The sequence below is a fragment of the Calypte anna genome, chromosome 7 (genome assembly GCF_003957555.1).
Source record: "Calypte anna isolate BGI_N300 chromosome 7, bCalAnn1_v1.p, whole genome shotgun sequence".
NCBI lineage: Eukaryota > Metazoa > Chordata > Aves > Apodiformes > Trochilidae > Calypte > Calypte anna.
Window position 1 is genome coordinate 23,372,075 of NC_044253.1, and position 23,304 is coordinate 23,395,378.

Sequence of the window (23,304 nt, forward strand, 5' to 3'; positions counted from 1 at the left end):
AAATTTTTTTTTTTTTTTTTCTCTCTCGTTTCGTCAGGTAAGCCCTGACCTGCTGAGGCTGCGGCTACTCTGGTGGGCTGCAAGCATGCTTGTGCCACCATGCCTCCGCTTCCAAGCCCCGGCAACACAGGTGTCTGACACCTCCGCCGAGAAGAGGGGAGGGGAGGAGGTGGGAGGGGAGGGGAGGAGAAGGAAGAGCGGAGCAGCTCTGCCCTCCCACCCGGCTCCTCCCCCGCCGCAGCTCCCGAGCCGCGGGATCCCCCACGCTGCCGGGCGGGGCGGGAGGGGGGCGGGCGCGGTGCATGCCGGGAGAGCCGATATCAGGGGGCGCCGGGAGGCGCCTTCCGCTCGCGCGACCTCTCACCCGGCGGCGCTCGGCGGCACAACACGGAAGTGCCATGGCGGCCGCGGCGGAGGGGGCAGCGGGAAGCGGCGGCCGCTCCCCGTCCTCCGCCCGGCGGCGGTTGCGCATCATCTCCGGGCACCTGCGGGGATCGCCGCGGACTCCGGAACGGGACACTCTCTCCCCGAACCCCTGCAAAGTGCAGGGGGGCTCCGCCGGACCGCCCTCCGGCTCCATCCCGAAGAAGCGGTGGGTGCGGACGGGGGTCCCCGCGGGGCAGCGGGCCCCGGGCCGCGCGGTGGGGGCCGGGGCCGGTGCCGGGACGGACGGGCTCCCGGAAGGGCTGGCTGTCGGTGCGGGTCGGCGCTAGGGCAGCCTGTGTTGTGGAGAGGGGTCTCGCTCCCTCGCGGGGCCGGGCGTGGGCTGACGGGGCCCGGGGGACGCCGTGCGTGGGCTGTGCGAGAAGGTGCGGGGCTGGGAGGCGGCGGGAAGGCAGAGCCGCTGAGGAGGTGAAGCCCATGCGCGGGTAAAGTGCTGAAGCGATTCATCTACGGTAGGGACTGGCTGAACCCGAGGGAACGTGTTCTCCAGTCCCTTCGTTCTGCAGTAAGGGGGATGGTATGAAAACGGCAGTGGTTCGTGGTCACCTGGAGAACTGGAGAAGAGGTTCAGTGGTTGTAAAATACTGGAAGCTGCTATAAAGCAAATGCAGTACATGTGAAAAGCAAGGCTGGTGAATGGGCTTTCAGTCCTTCTCCATTCCCAGACTTGTGAAACCTTCACCGTGTGTGAATACTGTCAAAAAAGTGTGTGTATGTGAGGCTCTAATTCAAGCTACTTAGGAATTAAATGTTTATTTTTTATTCTGACCATATTTAGTTGTAAGGAGTCTCAGGTCACAAGTGGCCAAGGGAAGACAAATAGTCAAGTTAGCTAGTTCAAAATTGTTTTACTAGTTCCTGGATTAATTTGTCTATTGGATTCTTTTAAATGTTACAGTTACAATACTGTGGTGTAATTTCATGTAACTTATCAAGAGGCCCACCTTTCTGCTGTGGCAGGCTTGTATGTGTTTTGTGATTTTTTTTTTTATTTTTTTTTCTTCTCGGTTGTAGATTTTCCATATGTGTGTTGGCTTGCTATTCTGGAAGAGCATTTTAAGGTTTAGGTGACAGGCAACATATTGCTCTCCATCAATCTGTGTACAGGGACTAGTATGTTAGTGTAAACAGGTGATAAAGTGGCAGATGCAGCAAGTAGTGGGTAAGAGAGTTGTTGCTTCTCTGAGGAAAATCCATTCAGCCCATGCTTAGTTCAAAACTTTTTTCAGACAAGAACAGTCCAGATTATTTTAACGGGCCATTTGTGGCCCAGGGCCACAAGCTGAGCTTGCCTGCTTTGAGAGGACTGGTTTGTCATTCACATGTATTCAAATGTTGGATTTGGAAACCTCTAGTTCTCACTGAGAGGGATTTGATGCTCTTGCAGGAGGTGTGTCAAACAGTGCTACTCACTGGGAGAAATGGATCATTGCATTTCAATTATTGCATCTTTGAAGAGCAGGAGAAACAGGCTCTTCTGAAGATGCATGTGACCTGAAGGATTGGTTCTTTCTCTGTGGAAATGCAGCCATAGCGAGCTTAACACCCATTTTTACTCTAAATAAATGTGTTCTGGATTAAGAGTAAAAATTATGCTGCTTCAAAGAGTGTATGATCAAAATGGATACTTTTCTGCAGGAGTGTAAGGGGGCTGCTGGAAAGCTTAGTCTGTAGGTACAACTGTCTTTATCTATCTAGAGCTCAGCCTTTTTGTATGTATAGAAACAAAAAAAAAAAAACAAAACTTAAAGGGAGTTGTATATCTGTCTTAAGGTTCCCTCTGAATATCTGAGATGTGATTGAAACATTTTGGAGATGTCACATGTGAAAATTCTGATACTTGCTTGTATAGCTTGGATATGAGGATCTAGGTAGAGTCTGCATTTGAGGATAATACCCAGGTTTTCGAGTGAGGGATGGGGAAGCAAGACCCATACAGATTTGTTACCTGTTACCTATACAGATATGTAGAGAGCAAGTGGTGACTTCCAGATAATCTGGAGCTAGTTGATCTATTTGTGAGACCTAGGAGGGTGACTGAAAAATCTAGTAAAAATAACTGATGGTGGGTGCAGTGATACTGCATGCCTTTTATCAGCAATATTGGATCAGTCTATACCTAGATTCTTTTTCCTTGCAGTCTTCTGTATGATGATTCAGCTTTTCTGCCTGTTTTGAACTACAACTTTACTAGCAAAGCTGCAGCCAAAAGTGCCTTAAGCAGAATTACCCTTTATTATGCCTGTTACATCTTTCCAGTAGTGTTTTAAATGGTTTCAAGGCTACAGACACTTGTACCTGATTAAAGTGCACTCTTCTCATGTTGCATTTCTTCTGCAAAGTAGATGGCTTTCTATGACAGCAAAACCCCCAAACCTTCCAGTGCACATCTCTGATCACAGACATTTGTTTTGTGACTGCTTATACAACACTCACTAGACAGTGACCTGCAGAAAGATGACTTTCTTGTTAGTTCAAAGACCAAAAATGTTAAAAATTGTACTCAGATATTATTTGTCACCAGTGAAGGAGGAGAGTCTGTGGATGGTCGTCCAAATGAAAAAATGCCAATACTTCCAAATAAAAATGCCTCTGAAGGCTAAACAATGTGTTTACAAATTGATTACTTGTTAAAATGACAGTTATTGTGATGAGAATTCCTCTAAAAAGCAACCCTGTACTGATCTGAGTATCCTCTTGAGGGAAGCCATAGGTACTATTGAAACTGGAGAGATGGTATTTCTTAGTGGCATTCCTGGCTTGAATTTCATATTTTAGTTGAGTTCTGCAGTGGAAGCTGGGAAGATGTTTATACCATGTGTATTGAAACCTTAACAGGAGGGCTGCTTTCAGCATGATGGACATGCTGAAAAACTTCTTTAAATAAGTGAGTTGGGAAACTCAACTCTTCCTTGAAATTACTTTTTCTGAACTTCTGTGTTATGCTGTTGACTTTTGTTTACTGGTTATTAATAAGCTCACTTTGCTGATGAGATGTCAGTTAAAAACTTGTATACAGTTATTTTTAAAATTAAATATGTGAAGTGTTCAACTTGTACTGCTTTGAAAACAGTAAGTTGCTGCAACTCCCTACAGCACAGTTATGTCAGAGGAACTGTTATGTATGCTAGAAAGTAAGACTGCTGCAGAGGTGGAGCATGCGCTGATGTTAATCTTGCCATAATAACCTGTATTATGATGTATTCAAATCAAACTTCAAACAATTTGGCCTTTGTTAATAGGGAGTATTGAGTGAGTGTAACTAAATGTTGACTCAGTAGCTCATAGGCTTAAAATTTTTCTGTCATGGAGCAAGAGAAAGCAGAATTTCCTGACTTTATCTTTTTGTGAAGATACTTCCTTTCTGCAGAATGAAGAGAGTCTTCTGTATCTCTTGGTTATTACAAGCATACTGTTATGTAGGGTGAGCTAAGGGATGAGCATGGAGTCAGGCACATGCTCTATATTATGTTCACATCCAGGTTGCTCAGGGTGATGTGTTAATGCTACCATACCTTCATGTAGACTCCTGCAGTTCTTGCTGTAGTTGCTGGTGAGGATTATGGCAACATCAAGAGTTGACAATTTAACAAGTAACATCAAAGAGGCTTTGTCATGCCACTAATACTCAAAGCTGTCTTTACTGTGTTACAGTCACTTAAGGTGATGGAAACTTAGCGCAGAGGACTGAAGAAATGGTGATGCTAGAGTCTTAAATCAGAAGAGTAAGAGCTTGTTGCACTGGAAGGTGTGACAGTTTACTGGAGGCTCTGTGATTGCATCAAAGTAGTTAGTTGCTAGTCAAGGTTAATGCTTGAAGTAGAGGAGCAGATAAAGATTCTCATGGAAACTAGCCTGATTAAATTAAATAAAATGTCATAATCTAAAGGCAAATGTGACTTTGCATGCAACAGCAGTTCCTGTCTGCCATCTACTTCCAAGTAGCTGGATGTGAGGCAGGTGAAATACAAGATAACTGTAAGAATTTAAGTAATATGTGTTGCTAGATCATTTGATATCAAGTAAAATATGATGTGTTAATTAATTAAATTTGATTAGGAAAAAAACTAGGTACAAGATAGAAGTGTCAAGTATGTTTAATATGTAAAGTACAGTATGTATGGTTATATGAAGGCAAGTAGCATTTTATAGCAAAAAGTGAAATTTTCTGGATTGACTTCTTGCTATCTACTGAGATATGAAGAGTTACGTGTAAGAAAATGAAAGTGTGTGTATAGCTATTTCTTGGTTATTTATTTAAACTGAAGAGAATAATCTGTTAATGCAATAGATTAATCACTTGGGCTTCCTAAAAGCTACTTTGAACTGGAGTAAAGCAAGGACATCTGTAGTATAAGAGGTTGCAGCCCAGTAGACTTTCCTGAAATGTTGTTATACCTCTTAGTTGATAACATGTAATGTGAAATATTAAAAATAAGTTGTAGACTTGAATGCGATGGATAAGAATAATGCCTCCGTAGTGTTATTTCCAATACTGGGCTGTTTAATGCAAGTCTTCAGGGTTGATGACAGGCCAGAAAGTTTTCTTCAGCATTTATCTGTTGTATGCTAAAAACTCCCCATGCAATAGGTAAAACAGTGTTGTCTAGGAATTAAGCTTATTTTGTTTGAGCGAATAAGTGGGAAACAATTCCTTCATTAACTCTTTGTTTTTAAGATAGCAAAGGACTGATTTCTAGGGTTTGAAAAATCTTTAAGTACTTATTCATTTATTCCATGGAAGTAGCCTTGTGAATGAGTAGCCACTTCAAAGATAAGAATGGAATTAGCAGTAGGTTGAATAGAGAGAGCTTCTTGTAAAGTATTCTGTTGTGTAAGAATGATTGCTTGGCTAAAGGTATAATGAGAAATATAGTTACAATGTTTTGGCTTTTCTGAATCCTTAATTTGCCCTAATTGTCTTAGGCTTTCTGCAAAAGAACACCTGAAAAACACCGGTTTCCTTGTTGCTTGGGGCTTTGTTTATTACAACATGGTGAAATTAAGAGTAATGAAGTAGATGAGACTAGGAACATGTCAGGGGACTTAGTGTTTGTTGTGCCAGAACAGTTGTTTAAAAAAATTGTGCACTGTGGTTTTGAGTACCCAAAATCTTGAAATTTTGCCTGAAATCTTGTCTCTGCTGCTTAGTGTAGATTTAAAAATTAAATATGAACCTAGGTTTGTGTTGCCATATCAGGTACTTGGCAGAGCAGCAACTGGGTGGGGTGTATGTACAGCTGCAGGGGTTTAGCTGAAAATGTATTCTACAGAACTTGTATGTGTCTAAGGTTATAAAACAGATGTTATGTGACTTCAAATGTGAGAGCAATTACATTTGTTTGCTGCAAGGGAAGATCCTTCAGGAAGGAAGAAGTAGAATGACTAATACAGCAGATACTCCCTGCCTGCAGTGTGATGTTCTCCAGATAAATGATGCTTTCACTAAGTGGTTCTTGAAGGGATTCCTTGGGCTATAGTCCCTTTCCTAATTTCCAGGCACCTGACACTAATTTACTTCTGGCTTCAAAGCCACAGTTTAGTGGCTTGCTTACTTGGTTGAGAAGTGTGACTGCTTCAGGAGAGAGAGGGAGTGACCTTCTGGTATTGCCTGTGGAACGGGTTCTGAATTTCCAGCTTGTGGTCTAAGTTAGTAATAAAAGATCCAAGCTAAAGTCGGCCTCGAGGAGTTACTTTTCTGCTGATGTCTTGTGATCATAATGCCTTAGCACTGTTACAGTATGTCACTCTTGCACTCATGTTCTCAGTTTTGCAAGAACTCTACATTCTGCAGGATTTTTTTTCTTCATTGTTACATTATCCAAATAATGGTGCTTTGGCCACATGGCAGCCCTTGAAACTACTGCTTTAAACTCATTTCTGAGAATGTGCTGTTTCTTGGAGCATGGAACAGGAGTCTGAGTATTTTACACGTGTTGTTTTAATGCTGAGCATCAGCTGGTGATTGAATTGAAAATACTGGTGAATGTTTGAGAAAACAGATGTAAGCATCTTGGGTTTGCTTTGCCTGAGTTGCATTGATTCAGCTGGGTTGAATTGTATTTTCCTCTTCTGAAGATACATGAAAATGTCACTTTGAGGAAGTCAGGGTGTTATCTCACTTGTGTGTATAAAGTACAGAATTTTGTGATTGTTTTGGAGAATTTTGTTGATACGTACCTAGATGTATGTCTGCCTAATAAAGCAATTGCATTCTATGTTAGATGGTAACATTTGGAGTTCATTCATTATCTTGGTTATGATACTTTGTTGAACATAATTACATAATGTCAGCATAAGTGCAAATACTTTGTGCTTAGTTACGGTGTTACAGTACCAGTAACTTTTTAAAGTTTTTTTAAAGATAAAAAGTTATGTAATTGATACTTTGGAGGTATAAAACTCTTCTCAACTGGTAGTTGTATATATTGTATATATGGATACCTAATATGAACTTCTGACTTTGAAACTACTGAATATCTTGAATCCATGCCATAGTTTCTGAGTGGGTTGAACTTCAGATGCTGAGCTTGGAGACCTGTGGGACATCCTGTGCTTGTTCACCAGTTTCCTAGGAAGAGACAAGAACTTTTTCCGCCAGTAACCTTGCCTCTCCCTAAAACACAAGATTTAGGAAGTGCTGGCAGGTACAGATTAGTTGTGTAGTTGTATAGTCTGGTGCCTCTGCCTGTACAGCTGAATGCCTGGGAGCCACCAGTTCAGTTGGTGTGTGTGGGACCACCCAACTGAGGTGGCCATGCTGCCACCTTGTGAACTTCTACCTGGTTTCTGGGTGCCCTAATGGTCATTAGGGGCCTCAATAATGCTGTGACCCGAACAGTGTCCTGCTCAGTGTCTGCACAGTCAGTTTTCTAGAAAAATGCAGAAAACGCTATTTGTTTAACATAAATCTTGCTGTAAAAAATTCTTATTACATCAAGTCAAACTAGTATTTCAGTGTTGGGCATTATAATGAAGGTGAAATATTTAAAGTAACTTAACCTAGTCACATTGTTTTCATCTGCTATTGTTACTGTTTCCATGGTGACTTGGTTTCTTTTTTTTTTGTCCCTCTCAGGCAATATAATTGTGTATATAATACATTTGAAAACCATTAAATGATCTTTGAAGTACTTCATATATTTCAGTACTGAATTTCTGGGTTTTAAGTTAGAAGGCAGGGGGTAACTGGTCATGTTTTACTATGGCTGGCTGAAATATACCATATTCTGTGAAAAATGAGTAAGGTTAGTGAGTGATACTTTGAAGCCAATGTACTGAATAGGAAAAGTGTTGTCTTTCATAGAATCATAGAATTGGCTGGGTTGGAAGGGACCTCAGAGATCATCAAGTCCAACCCTTGAACCACCGTTGCGGTTGCTAGACCATGGCACTGAGTGCCACATCCAGTCTCTTTTTAAATATCTCCAGGGACGGAGAATCCACTACTTCCCTGGGCAGCCCACTCTTTAAGTGACACAGTTCAGGTACTGATGTATACAGAGTAATACAGTAATGTATACTGAGTAACTGAGTAATGTTGAGCTTAAAGCAAGAATAATATTAAATCTTCACAAGTCTATCCTTGCTTATATGTATTATTTGAAAGGAAGCTGGGAAGGAAAACAGAAGGGTGTATAAACTGTCTTGCTCTCCATAGAACATGTAATTTGACTAAGCCAAATGGAGCATCTTTTTCAGGATGGGGCTTGAAACCTTTTAACATATTGATATTTTCAGATATTAAACAGGATATTCAGGGTATTTTTTGTTGTTGGCTTACTATTTAGCAAACAAATTTCTGAATTTTCTGTTTCATGAAAACAGTTACTTGAAGGGAAACTGTTTCAGATGGTAGTAAATATTGAAGTGTTCAAGGATACAGGTGGTACATATTGCAGATCAGTGTGTGGTGAGTTTCTTGTCTTGGAGACAGAATGGGGTGCACTGAGTACCGTGGGTACACTCATACATGGAGGGAGCTTAGGTCTACAGATGATAATCAATCCTTTCTTCCCTTTATACTTTTCTAGAAAAGAGATTTTAGGTGTAAAAACCCTGGGGGGTGCAGAAGGCTATATTGATTGCTCAGTCACAACTTGGATCATTCTTGAGAGGCCAGGTAACTGTTATGCATGTTGCTAATTTGGCAGGCAGCTTTAATTGTTACACTAGGGCATTACAGGAGGCAGTGGGAGTTCTACACTGGAGCTGGGGTGTGAAAAGCTGGGCTGCAGTAGGGCAGTATGTAAATAAAAGAAGGAATGCTGTTATAACACTTACGAGAAGGAGCCCTTTTTTTGTCTTCTGTTTTTTAACATGCTGTCAAATTACAGTTTCAATTTCCAAATGTAAGATGGAAGAACAAAGACAATGAGGGTAAGCATGTGTGGTTCCCTTACACAGAATCATAGAATGACTTGGATCGGAAGGGGCCTCTAAAGGTCATCTAGTTCCACCCCCCCTGTAGTGAGCAGAAATACCCTCAACAAGATCACGTTGTTCAGAGCCTTGTTGAGCCTCACCTTGAATTTTTCCAGGGATGGAATCTACACTACCTCCCTGTAGAGAAGCAAGATAAACCAGGTGCCTTGAATTGCCAGTGAGTGGGTGTGAGACCACCTGTGCCTGATTAGGACAGGCCCCTATTGGGCACGAGCAAGACCAGGGGGCCAATAAAGGTGGGACACACACCCACAGAAGGAGCTCAGCTCACTCTGGTGCGAGGCATGGAGAGGCCAGCAGCTTGTCGAGCCTCTGGAGCAAGAATGGCTCCTCCTGCTACACCTCCCTGGGCAACTTGTTCCATTGTTCTACCACCCTCATGGTAAAGAACTTGTTCCTAACATCAGATCTGAATCTACTCTTCTCTGCTTTAAAACCATTGCCCCTTGTCCTTCTGCTTATAGGCCTTTGCAAACAGTTTATCTCCAGCTTTCCTGTGGGCCCCCTTCAGATACTGGAAGGTCACTATTGGGTCCCCTCAGCCTTCTTTTCTCCAGGCTGAACAACCCCAGCACCCTCAGCCTTTCTTCATAGGAGAGGTGTTCCAGCCCCTGGTGATTTTTGTGTCCCTCCTTTGGACCCACTCCATCAGGTCCATCAGGCTTTATTTTGAATTCTGGACATTTTAGGTGTTTTGGGTTTTTTTGGGGGGGAGCCACATGCAGTATTTCCTCTAATTTGTTCTTGGTGTGTAGGCATGAAGTGCTGGAAATTACAGTCAGTAAATCAGACAGCAATTCTTAAACTGCTGTATTCTGTTATGCTGGAACTAAAGAAACAATAAATGTAAAAACTCATTATAAAAAAACCCCATCCCTTTCTGTTTTTGAACAGAAACCCCAGACTTGATCAGTATAGTTTTGAACATAAAAATTACGCATTTAGCTTTTTGATGTGGTAGTTGTGTTACAATATATGATACTGCCCATTATGTAGGGTCAGAATATCCTGACTGTGTTATAAGGGAGCTGAGGTGTTTTTAGCAACAGCTGTTCTACAAACATTCAAACTCTTATATTAGATTTTAATATTCAAGAGCTAATAACAAGAGCTATGTTGTCTGGCAGTGTAAACATTTGTGAACTTATTTTATTCAGGGATAGTTCAACCTGAAAATAAACTCTGGAGTTAAAACACTTAAACTCTGTTCAGTATTCTAGAGCTTGATGAAAGTGCCAGATAGCTTAACACCAACCTAGGAAAGCAGGTCTTTAGAAAAGACAAGCAACTGAGAAATCAGTCAGCTTAGCAGAAAGAGCTGATATTGAGGTCTTCATTCAGAGCTTTAATTAATAATACCTCCCCTGGATTTTTTTGGAAGCTTTGATATGTACTGGTCTCAGGACTAATGCCAGTTTCAAAGCTGTGCTTTATCAATGCATCTCATGTCACTAATTCCCTCAGCCTGGTTCTTGTGTGTCTTGTTCTGTCTGATTGTCTCCAGCTAGTGTTTCTGACCTGTTTCATGCAGCCTACTCGGCATACTTTGGCACTGCTGAGTATGAGAGTACTTTCCTCTAAATTAGGGGGGATCTGCATGAGCCTTCCTCAACTTTACAAGTCTGTTCTGACTTCACAGGATTTGAGAAACTGCAGAGATCAGGTATAGAGAAATACTACATTTAGTCAACAGAGGAAGAAATCTTGCCTTGAGGAAGACTGCAGTGATGGGGATTTGAGGGGTAGATTTAAAAAAAATAGTAATAAATAAATGCCCCTTGAGTTGGCCAGTTCTGTGTCAGCCTGTTTGCAGCTGGGGACAGTTCAACTGTGTATGACTTAGTATCTTTGTGGAATTTCTTGTAAGTATATACATTTAGCAATATGCACATATATAGTGTACAGAATACATGTGAAAATTAACAAGGCTGCATGATATGCATTAAGAACACTTTTTCATTATCTGCCATGTCATTGCAATAGCACAAGGCATTCCTGAGCTACTGAATCAATGGATTCTTGTCCTTTTCCTAGTGAATGCTGCATGTACGAAGGTGGAGTCTATCAAGGGAGGAGGCAGCCCAACAGAGGGGCTTCTGTATCTGGACATCTGTCTACTCAAACAGTTCAATTTTGGCTGAATTTTTAGAATCAGATTCTTAATGTGGAACAATAACATAGTCTGTTTTTTTCCTGAAACAGTATTGGTTACCGAGAACTGAAACTGCTCTAAATTTGGTTGAAGTGCAAAATTTGACAAAGGCTTGTTAAAATGTCAGATTCAAACAATTGTTATGAAATGTCCGCGGGCTTTTTCCATTTGGTAATTGAAACATTATGTACACATAGTTTGAACAAAAGGAATTTTGATTAAGCCAAGTCAGTATAATTACAACACTGACAATATCAGCAGCCTATATTATTATATTTATAATGAAGGCCTTTGGGAATCAGTCATCACCCAGTTATGGTGTATGTGATGCTGGCATTATAACTAACTTAAGGCAGTTCTTTCTCTGGATCTTGGTCTTTCTGAAATGGTCAACCTTAACCATCGTATTGCTCTTACAGTGTACAGTAAAAGAGTGAGCTACATCTGCTGTATATAGTGGAATGAGATAAATAACCTGTTTTCAGACTTTTTTCACGATGCTGTTTTATTAACTAAAATGAATTTTTAAAGTTAGTAATTAATTTCTAACTTTTTAAGCAAGGTCAGAATAACCTGTGGTTACTCTTTGTATATTTCCAAGTCTTAAATATATTTACATTGAAACAGTTCTGATGATTGGCTCATAATTAAGTGATCCTTTTTTGTATGGTTGTGCTTAAGGTATTTTGTGGTTATATTTTGGCGGTTGTGGTTTTGGTTTTGATTTGTGGGTTACTTTCTTTAATTCCCTTTCTTATGGTGACATGCTTTTGAGGTCACATTGTGGTTGTATTTGCTATGTATTCCTGCAGCTCCTGGATGATTTTTCTTGACTTCCTGAAATTGATTTTTAACCCAGATGTGTCTAGATGTCTCATCAAGTTATTGTTAAGAATGCAGTGGGATTTCAGTAGTGATGTGAAACAACTAAAATTGAAAATGAATTTTTTGAAAGACACAATATGCTGAATGCCTTTCTGAAAATATTTAGTTATTACCTCTATGTGTGTTAGTATTGATGTATAGATTTAAAAATCAACCCAAAACATCTTTCAAACACTGCTCTTGCCAATTTAATAATATCACCATGCAGTGTGCATTCACTTAATCTGATTTGTTATAGAAAGCATCTTGCCTTTCAAGCTGTAGAGTATTATCTGAAGGGGTAGTGGTTGTGGCTGCAGAGTGACCTTTTGCTCTATTAAGCTACATGCTTCTGATATGCTCTTTATTTCTTGAGCTGCTATATAATAAAACTTTTTTCCAAAGCCATATATCGCCAAATCATTTGGGGTTTACACTATTCTAATGTTTTCACTTAAATATTTTTCTTCCTTTTAGGCAAGAACTTTTGAAATGGAATGGATGGGGATATAATGACTCCAAATTCATTTTCAATAAGAAAGGTCAAGCAGAATTTACAGGAAAAAGGTAAGCTTAAAATGAAAAGATACCAAAGTCCAAGTAACTTTTTTTGAAAATACTTTTAAAACTATATGGTTCAGTTAATCCAAATAAGGCAAAAAACTTAGAATAAAATTTCTTATGTTATTAGCTGTTTTGCATTTAATAAATTTACTGAATTCTCTATACAATAGTTTAGTGTATAGTAATAGACTATATAGGTTTATTAGAAACTTTAACATATTATAAAGACAATACACCATATTACAAAGACAACAGTAGTCTTCCCCATAACTTGGCATAATCTATGTTTTAAATTTCCCTTGGAGAATGGAATTGGACTGAAAATCTGTAGCATGTTCTAAAGCTGTAAGTAACATGTAGCAGGTCAGTGCTGTTTTGTTAGTTTTGAGAATCTCTTGAGCTTCCACAAGTTGTTTTAAAACCTTCCAGTTTGTGTTTTAGGCTTCTGAACCACTGTGCATGTAGCTACTTAATTCTCTGAGCTTAAAAATAATGGCTCTTCTGTTGTACATTTTGTAATGGCAACAATTTTGACTTATTATTCCTAAGCCTTTGCATGGCAATTTTTTTTAGGAAATGACATAAAAATTAGGTCTACTTGGAGATCTCAATTTTTGGTGGAATTTAAACATTTCACTTGACATTTTACAGTTTTTTTCTACCTCAGTGGAAGTCAGTCCTGCAGACTGTTCCCTGGCTTATAAAAAGCACTTTTTGTAAGAGTAAAGAAAGAATGGATGAGAAATAATTCTGAAATAAGTAGTGTCCTTAGGAAAAACTCCTTCCTGGTCTTTGAGGTTGTGTAAACTAGCATGAGTTAGTTTGAGTCAAATCTGCAAAAACCTAACAAGGATGTTGAGCACTTTCATCCTTAATTTCTTTATTTTCAGGCCCAAATTTCAGTGCCCAAGGCAAAGCCTGGTCTTAGGCACTTGAGTTTACTATGTAATACTTAGGGAGATCTTGATGGTCTCTCTCTCTCCTATTGCCAGAACTCTGGCTTTTGCCACTTTATCACTCATTCTTTCATCTGATCTCTTTAGTTTATTTGCAGTATGCACAGAAAACTTATGCACTGTGCTTTGAAATAAAAAAAAGATAAAGAGCTGGACTTGGTTTTTTCTTTTTTTTCGAGAGGAAGCACTGAGGCTATGACTGAGTGCCAGTCACAGTTCTAAAATGGGGGGAGAGTGGTAACTTTTTCCCATCTGCATTCTCTCTAACTGAGAATATTAGAAAAGCATTCTTTGGGCCACACCAGTGTATTTTCTATGGAATTACCTGTCACAGTGACAAAAGGGGAGTGTTTGAAGTAAAAATAGTATAGTTATCTTCAAAGATGTTGTAGGTGCCTCTTCCTTTTAGTATCTGCTCACAGATGTAATAGCTTTCAGATCTGCTGAAATTGTCTGCTTTTACAGCACCCTGTGGCAGGTGCTGTTGGTTGCTGTTGTATAAAGTACTTGTGTTTTAAGCCAGTATCCCTTAATGTGTTTCAGGATCAGGATTCTTCAGCCTGTCTACTGCTCTGTTGATTATATAAGACTTAATTGTATACTCTCTCCCACTTTCTCTCCATGCTGACAAGTCCAGAGCAGCAAAAGGAGATGAACTGTTTTCTTCCTTATACTTGTGTGGTTGATGCTTAAGACTACTGGCTGCTGTTGTATGTTGTCAGTGAAGATGCCATGATTTTTTTTCTATACTGACAGTTTGATTCTCCAAAAGATGCAAATAATGCTTTTTTTGCTCTTGTGTTTATCTACAACTTCCATCTTAATTTGACTGCTCAGTTAATTTTTGAAGTCTTGAATTCTGTCAGTGTCAGTGACGTATCTATATGTTCAAAATAGTGTAATATTATAAATTTGTTTGGAGACTCCACTGATCAGACCAGATCACTGAACACATGTAAAGCAGGTTCCAGTACCAGTATGTGTCATGCTGCACTCCTGAGTCTGTCTTCAACAGTGATCAATGAAGCCTGCCCTTTCCTTCTTATCTTAAACCTGTAAAAGAACATTCTCTTCAGTACTGTAGCAGTATATTTTCTTAAATAGCTTTTGGGTTGAACATGTGTGGAATCATACCGTGGAATTTAATATTAATTATACCCTCTTTGTATACTTTGTTTTTCCACCTTGACAGAACACCAAGGGTTAGTGATACAGGATTTCTCTTTATGAAAGCCATGTTGACTTTCCCGACAGACTGTGCTTTCCCATATGTCAGATGACCTTTTTATTGTGGACTGTACCATTGCACTGGAGACAGATACTTGCTGTTCTGAGCAACTAAACCTCTTTTTTGGAGTGTGGTATAATAAGGTCCTTTGAGCAGCTTCAGGCACTATCAACATAGATACAAAGCTTCTTTCCTGAGCAATCATGTTGCATTCTGTGCAGTAAACTCACCAGCTCTCTCTGTGCTTTGACTTCTGTCTGTGTGGACTGAAAAGTTGTTGGGTTTCTGATAGCTTTGATCTGTCCATTGAATAAGTGATTGTAAGGTTACAGTTAATTATAAGGTTACACTTGCAAGCTATCAAGTAGTAGGTTGGCAGTGCCAAAAAATGTGTCTGGAGAGAAGCAAACACACCAAGCTGACTTGAATTTCTCAGTACCTTTGTTGCAAACTTCTGGTGCGAATGCATTAAACTTTCCTTGCTTATTGCACTTTCTTTTCCATAGAATTCACTTACCTATTTCATATGGGTTTGATGCCCTGGGAAGAATGACTGAATGCTCGCTTCCAAGCTGAACAGTATAGCTTGAGTTGAGATGTAGTTGTAGACTTTTATGATTTAGGAATAGAGTAGGGAATTTTTTGCAGTAGGAGAACCGGGAAGTAGTTGAGATGAAGAAACAAAAAAAATTGATCTTTCTGTGTATTAGGTGACTTAGTTGTAGAGTTGGTTGCAACAGTGATGAGAGACAGGCTCATAATTAGATTAAGTGATATAATTATCTTAGAGTGAAGACCAGTGAGGCATAATGCAGGTGCAAACTATAGTAAGGATTCTCAGCTGCTCTTAATACTGAAGAAGGGTCCTTTTTCTCCTTGGAGAAAGCTTGTGCATACATAAATATGTTTGTATGTGTATACAGTAAATGGCAGTGGTTTCTGTCTGTTAGTGTCCTCAGCCTATTTGTTTTCACATGTGGTTTACAGACAGCTCCTCTATCCTTCGTCAATATACCTTAATCTGCCACATTCCTAAGCTGTTGTCAAAGAGTTTGGAATAGAAATAAATGCACATTGCTTCTGATGATGAGGGAAGATACCTTAACACACTTTCTTCAAACCATGTGAGGTGTACTGAGCTGTATTTGTGTGTCTGAGATGCTGTTTTCACTGCAGTGTCCATAGACACCTCCCCTACCTGTAACTGGCATGTAAACTGATACTGCTTTCTACATTACTGAAAAGGAGAGACCTTTGTTAAAAGATGGTGAGGTGTAATATTTGAAAAGTCTTACACCACAGTTCCCAAAGATAACAAAAGAAAATAATGCAACTGACAACTTGGCAGCTTATTTGATTTTGTGTGAAGTTCAGAACAATTAAATACAATGAAATGTGCAATTGCATGAGAGCTAAATGTGCAAAAATCTTTGCAGACTTTTAGGTAAAGAATTCTTTTTAAAGCTTAACTGTATGTGCATATGTAGAATCAAAAGAAGTGTATCTGACGTACAGTCTTTTAATATAAAATGACCCTATGTAATATTGACTTTTCAGGTACAGATTAGGTGGTATGATATTACCCACTTTTAAGGAATGGATAGAAAAAACCTTTGGAGCAAGTCTGGAGCACAAAACTACCTCTAGAGTAAGTAAATAGCTGAACCAGTTCCTTTGAACATCAGTCTTGGTGATAATCAAGACCATGCTGTTAAAGATGATTCAGCTGTTGTCCTAAAGGTCACCTTGCACATAATTGATATAAATATAGTGTATTAATACCTGAGAGTTTGTGGAAAAAAAGTGTTCTATATGAAACCTTCAATGACTTAATGTGACTTGGGATTCTAGGCTATCTGGTAGCATTTACTGAGGTGGAATTCAATTTGTGGGTTGCTTTTCAGGGTTGTAGAAACTTTTAAGCTTACAGGGAGTTGTTAATGCAACTTCAGTGTTGTTCATTATATAAAGACAGAAGAGACAGTGCAGTTAAATTGTGCTGTGTTTCCAGTGCATTTAATAATATTCAAGTTCTTACTTTAGGGGGTTGTTTTATAGGTCTGGCTGCTGAAAACTGGTTACCAGCATGTTCAATCTTGAACTGAATGCTTTCAGAAAGCACATTTGGAATGTTCTGGGTTTTGTGAAGCGTCCAGATTCTGTTTTTCAAGAAAAGTAATTCATTTCAGTTGGGAGACCTGATTCCTTTCTAAGAACTCCTTTGAGGCTGTGGGTTTCTGACTAGGTAGCTGCGTAAGCAGTGTTGGAAGCAGGTTGTGCTTGTACAAGGAATGTAGAAGCCTGCTTTGGGTAACAGTTTTACCTATTTCTTGAGTGAGTTCAAGTTTGCATTTTTTTTTCGAATAGGTGATTTCATGGAGCCTGAAAACTCAAATATTTATTCCGTCTTTTATTAATAAGACATCCTCTATGACTTGCAGGATCTCCATCTGCTGATATATTTTGAAAAAAATAATCTTGATGTGTTTTCCTTTGCCAGGATTGGTCTTAACTGGCAGCTGTTTTAATTTGCTATGATCACAGGTCCTGAGAGATGCTGTCCCAGTTTTACATGTAGAGGAAGTACAGAGTAAGGTAGAACTGGAGAAAAAGGGCAGATTCTTGAATAGTATTTTGATTCTACATCATATCCTGAAGAGCTGTTTTGCAAGAAATCTGCCAGCAATGTTGAATGCTGTTATGTTGTGCCTCTCTGGTTCTGATATTCTTGTTGTGAGCTGAAGCAAGCTGACTGCCTTGACACAGAGTAGGACTCTTTTTGGAGTCTCCAGTATGTATCTGGACTTCTCATAGTTATTAGTACTGCTGCAGGTCAGCCATTTTCATGTCTGTGCTAGAGTTCTTAGCTTGTATTCCAGGTTATCTTGATATATTGGTTTTTCACCTTCCATTATCATCAGAGCACAAAGGAACTAATAGAAGAACAGCAGTAGGAGAGGGATCTCTTGGTCCATTTGTCTTTCATATCTTCCTGCTTCTGTTCTATAAGACCGGAGGGTTCACTGTTGCATGCAATTGTTCTGTTATAATTAACAACAGTAAATGCACCTGCTTCTGTGATGCTCAAATTCTCATTTTTTTTTCTTTTTCATACTAGACTTTCTGTAGACAGCAGTTCAGATGTAGTTTGTGTAGGCTTTGTCTGGCTTTTCAGGGCACAAATGTTAAACTATTGCAGTCCTGTAAGAATAAATGTTTATTTTTGTTTGGCATTGTGTGTAATATGTGTATGGACTTTTCAGTCTTGAGGATGAAAACTAAAGGAATAAAATACTTGTGGAAGAGAGATTAAAAATAAGATACCTAAAACCATCTGCAAGAAATTATTATAGCGTTAAGTACCTTGTGTACCTTTATGGAGAACAAAGATCTTCAAGCCCTTGGTGCTCAACTTGAAATGCTAGTAAATAGTTCTGTCAATGGAAATCCATGAAAAACAAATATAAAATAGAAAATGCAAACATAGGTAGCACAGATATGTTTTTTAAAGTGGTGGAAAGATCTTTATCTGATACCTACCTATTCCTGTCTCACATTACCCAATCTTCTCTTGGAGCTCTGCTCTTTGGATTAGCAAACAGCACCATGAATGTGCATGAACAACAGAATATGAAGGGCAGCAATGTTAAGACCTGACTTCCTTTGTGCTTATTGGGGCTCTCCTGTAAAATCGTGATCTCTCAGTTCACCTGAACAACACTTAATCTCAACCTCTGTTTTTAAATGACTAAGTAAATATCCTCTTCTCAGATGAAAAGCCTTTTCTCAGATATCTGACACTTAAGATGTATAATATTAACCTTAGTCAGAACAGCATATATCCTTTTCCAGAAGTCACATATTCATTAAAACTGTATTTTCATTAGGTCACGTGTCCCATAAGAAAATTATAAAAGAACTTTGCTATCCTTTTGAACTTCTAAATGATGTTAGTTATCAGTCATGAATGGATTTCATGCAGATACTGGTTTATGAATTATCCCTCTAAATACTCAATTCCCACATAACCTTACATACTTTCTTGTAGGTTAGATGCTGGTAGGTGAGTTCCATCATTATGACTCTCCTAACTACCTGAAAACTTTGCTGTTGAAGTTTAAATCTTCCCTTCCTCAGCTTTCACAGCTCTTTCAAAATAGCCTGCTTAGCCTGTTGCTGTAGTGGCAGTGGGAGACTATTAATCTGTTTTTCTTCCTGTTAGCTTGGTAGCTGGTGCTTTCATCTAAGCTTTTTACGTCAAGACACAAGTTGGCAAAAACTATTACCTGTTCTGGAGCTTGTGTAGAGCAAAGATATAGGCAAAACTCTATTCTAGGAAAGAAAACTTGTATAGGTAGTTCCACATTTTTGTAGAAGGCTGAAACTTCAGAAAGTGAAAGAGAAACTCAATTTTGCTGTTTTCCTTATACTTACCAAGAAGCTCGGCTCATCAAAGAAATGTTTAAGTTTCTTTGACTATGTGGAACATTTTGGACAAAATACTTCTAGGTGGTGTGGCTATCAACAAGTTCTTTCTGGCATCATTAGGCAGCCTGTAGTCTTTCCTGGTAACTTTATAACAACATTACAAAAATATTCTATCTGAGTTGAAGGTGATTTTGGTTAATTTGACAGCAGGGATTTCATGTCTGAGGTTTGATAGCACTGCACTACATTTTAACTAATTTTTGTGTGCCTCCTAATTATCACAGAATTGTGGGGTTGAAAGAGACCTTAAAGATCATCTAGTTCCAACTCTCCTGTACATGCAGGGACACCTTCTACTAGACCAGGTTTTTCAAGGCCCCATCCAGTCTGGCCTTGAACACTTCTAGGGAGGGGGCAGCCACAGCTTCCTTGGGCAACCTGTGCCAGTGTCTTACCACCCTCACAGGAAAGAATTTTTTCTTAATATATAACTCCTCTAGTTTTGTCCAGGCAGCTGTTTTTCTTGGATTTTTGGGAAGTCTTAAAAGGTACTTTGTTCAGTATGCACTCAAAAGCTAGTGTGTTGCTCAGGAAGAAAAAGGGTAGGAATATGCTTCTGAAAGAAAGCTTCCTGTGTGCATCTAGTCAGCTTAGTACCAGCTGGTTAAGTGGAATCAGTGACTGAAGATGAGTAAGAACTTGTGTATTTCTGATGATTGTGTTAGGTTGTCAGTTACTTTTAACCTGTTTTTATTCTGTTGTACAAAAATGCTGCAAAAGGGAACTTATTGTCAGTTAACTTATTTTCTTGTATTGTAGGCATCCTTAAATATTAATGATGTACCTCCATCTGTTGTAAATGAAGAATTTATTCAGGATCTTAGAGCCACTAAAATCTCATATTCCCAGGATGCAGAAGATAGAGTATTCAGAGCTCATGGTAAGAGGACTTCATTTATGTAACTCCTGCTTTCAGTGCTTCCTTTTTAAAATTTCTTAACTTACTGCTTGTGTTTCAGGTCACTGCCTACATGAGATATTTGTACTCAGGGAAGGAATGTTTAAGCGAATTCCTGATATAGTTGTATGGCCTGGTAAGCTTTAATTGTCTTATTCTCCCTTCTGACGTGGGAGGTGATTGTTTGTTTAATAAACTCCTGTGCTTTCTTGTGAGGAAGCTGTCTCTTGTTTCACTTACTTCACTTATCTTTACAGAAAGTGAAGGAATTTTCTCATGAATGGTAATCATGATTATTTAACATTGGATTGCAGTTTGCGCTTGTAGGATCCCATCACTTTGTGGGGAAGTCAGTTATTATTAAATATAGCTGAAGTTTCTGTTGACAGCTGAATTCATGACTTAAGTAACCACAGTGTAAATTCAACTTGTATGTTCACCAAGAACAGTTGTCTAAATCTTGTTTTTTAAAACAGTAAATGATGGTAGAAGGGTAGTGAAATGTTTGTATTAAAGAACTTTGTTTTATGAGATGCTGTACTTTAATAAAAAAGTATAACACCTGTAATTCCTATCAGAACACTTTACTGTAGAGGATCATTGAATTGAAGAAAGAGCAGTGCAATCTGAGTACAGGCTAGGACCACTTTAAATTGTGTAATAACTAATGCTGCTGTTAATCATATGTAGCAGAAAATATTCTTGCTTCTATATAGTAGAAGGATGCAGATACTTAAACAGATATCACTTGATTTGCAGACTTGTGTGTATTTTCTACTTGAGTCATGTTTCTCTGGTCACTAGGAACTATTTTCACGTGCCATTCTTCAGTAGCTAACCAAAAAGTCATTTAATACAAGTACCTGTCAGCTTCTGCTCAACAGTATGAATCCAGCTCTTTCCTTACCTTTTATAACTTTTTCTGGTACTTTGATATCTGCATCACCTTAGAAATGCAAAAATTCCTGATAAGAACTTAGTCCTAGCTCAGTTCTGCTTCCTTTATTTAGGGGGGGAAAAATCACACCTGGGAATCATAAAAAAAGATTCATCTCATTATTTAGAGGACAGGTACTGATGTGTGACAGCACTGGTGGCTATGAATGGCACTTGCCACAGCTTTTTTTGCAGCTTCAAAAGCTACTAAATTAAAATGATTGACTACCTCTGTTTAAAGTTGCTCTGTATGGCAAGAGCGAAGTAATTGGAGTTCATAAGCCTGTTTATTCAGTCCTGCTCGTTCTCTGCTGTTTGCACAAACTCATGTATGCTCTGTATTTGATCACTTCCCCTTGCCTGTGCACAAGCATTTCTGCTTTCCTCTTTGGCCAGATAAAGAATGTATTCTGAAAAAGTAAATTTCACCAACAGCTCTACTTTTGAAACTGAATGTCAGCCAGGAAGAAAAAGATGTGTTCAGCACTCACAAGAGACCTATCTCTCACATAAAATAAATTGTACATCCTGTTTTCAATAAGAGCTTTAAACACGATTTGTTTTCCAAGATACCTAGATGGATTATTAACTGTTTGGTAGTTCATCTTGCCCTGAGAATTTGCGGGAGGTCTCAATCCCTAAGTAGAGTAGGAATCTTTCTTCAAATGTAGAGTTGTTTAAGGTCTAACCTTTTCTATGGGACTCAGCTCTTTATTTAGTGCCTAACTCTTTGAAATGTCTTCCTTGCTGGTGTCAGAAAAGGAGCTGGTGCTTATTCATACTGCAGTATTTAGTGCTAAGCACAAATAACAGTACTAAGCACAAATCTGGTTTTCTAACTGTTTGGAATTTTTTTAGTTTGCCATGAAGATGTAGTTAAAATTGTGGAATTAGCCTGCAAACACAATCTCTGCATAATACCATTTGGTGGTAAGTGTTATGAAATCTTAACTCTGTTAGACAATTACTAGTTAAAATGTATTCCACTTGAATTCAGTCTAAATATATGATCTTTTGAATTATTGGTACAATATATTGCTTAGATTTTTTTAGTAGCATTTTAATTATGGTTGTCTTTATGAATTTGCAGTATTAAAAGCTGCTATATTGAATTTAGGGAAAATCATTAAAAATAAGTCAACTTCTTGAATATTGACTGTGTAAGAGGAGTGATTAAATGAAGCTGAAATCTACATCTGTGCCTTGGAAGTCTGCTAGGAAATAAGTAAGGAGATAAAAATAGCTGTGTTGGAGATCCTGGTTTTGAATGCATTACTTTGTTCTCTTTTCCCACAAACTTGTGTAAAGTAGGTTTTCTTTTGTTGTACTATTGAAGCTTGTAGGTCTGGGGAGAATTGTGGTTAGATACTGTACTGCAAAATCATAGTTCTAATTTCCTTTTAGAATTGTTCAGTTTAAAAGTTAAAGTAGCAAGCTTTTTTCAGAAAGTGTTCCAGGTGCAGAGTACAAGAAAAGGCCTGCAAAGTCTGTCCTTCTCAGCCTAAAGAACTTCTGAAGGCCTTTAGGTTTTTACTTGTGAATGCTTTTTACTCTCAAGTCTGCTAAAGTAGTGGTGAGCTACCTTGTTATGAGTTAGAGATCAGGGAACATGGGATGTTTGCTATCATGAGCTCATCCTGTGAGATAAATCTGTGATGGATATATCCTGAGGGATAAATGTGTGTTTTGATACTTGTGTGTTATGTAGGATTACAGCCCTTGTAGGAAGGAGATCTCCTGTTTGAGAAGATAAGCATGTCACTTGAGGACAATACCAAAGTCACGGAGCTGTTTTCTCCCTAAAACAGTATTACCCTTGCCAGTTGCATGTGGAGAACTGTAGGACTGCTACAAGTCTCCTTGGGTACCAGTAAATTAGTATAGCTGAAAGAAGCAATATTGACTATTTCTTGTTTGCTGACTAGGATATGAAAAGATTTTCAGATTGTTTCCCAAGTCTGATTTTACTGAACTATGGTCAGCTTCTGGAGTTATTACTATAGGGGTTGGTATTTAAGGTAAATGCTATTTTCCCTATCATTGGAAACAAAGGTGACAGGGTTTACTCCTCTTGGAGAGTGTTTTATAAGTTAGCACTGTCTCTCTACTTATCACTGGTTGTTTTGGTAGCTTGTTGTGGGTCTGTTTTTTATCTAGGTGTTTCTTTTCCTATTGCTTTCGTGGTCTTTGAGAAACCAAGGGTTCTCGGCGGTTGTTCTGTGACATCCTATAAAGATATATTAGAAACATCTGGAGAAGTCTCATGTTTGGTTTTATCACTTTTATTTTTTTTATGTATATGTACACAATTTAAGGTTTTTTTGCTTTC

The 23,304-nt window shown here is 38.9% G+C and overlaps 1 protein-coding gene across 1 annotated transcript in view; it reads left to right on the plus strand.

Moving 5' to 3' along the window:
- The first annotated feature begins 302 nt into the window (after positions 1-302).
- AGPS (alkylglycerone phosphate synthase) overlaps positions 303-23,304 on the plus strand; it is a 52,523-nt gene continuing 29,521 nt past the window's right edge. The window contains exons 1-6 of the mRNA XM_030454383.1: positions 303-592; positions 12,383-12,472; positions 16,211-16,301; positions 19,901-20,021; positions 20,101-20,175; positions 21,834-21,905. Of these exons, the coding sequence (XP_030310243.1) occupies positions 303-592; positions 12,383-12,472; positions 16,211-16,301; positions 19,901-20,021; positions 20,101-20,175; positions 21,834-21,905 (739 nt within the window). The remainder of the gene's footprint in view (positions 593-12,382; positions 12,473-16,210; positions 16,302-19,900; positions 20,022-20,100; positions 20,176-21,833; positions 21,906-23,304) is intronic.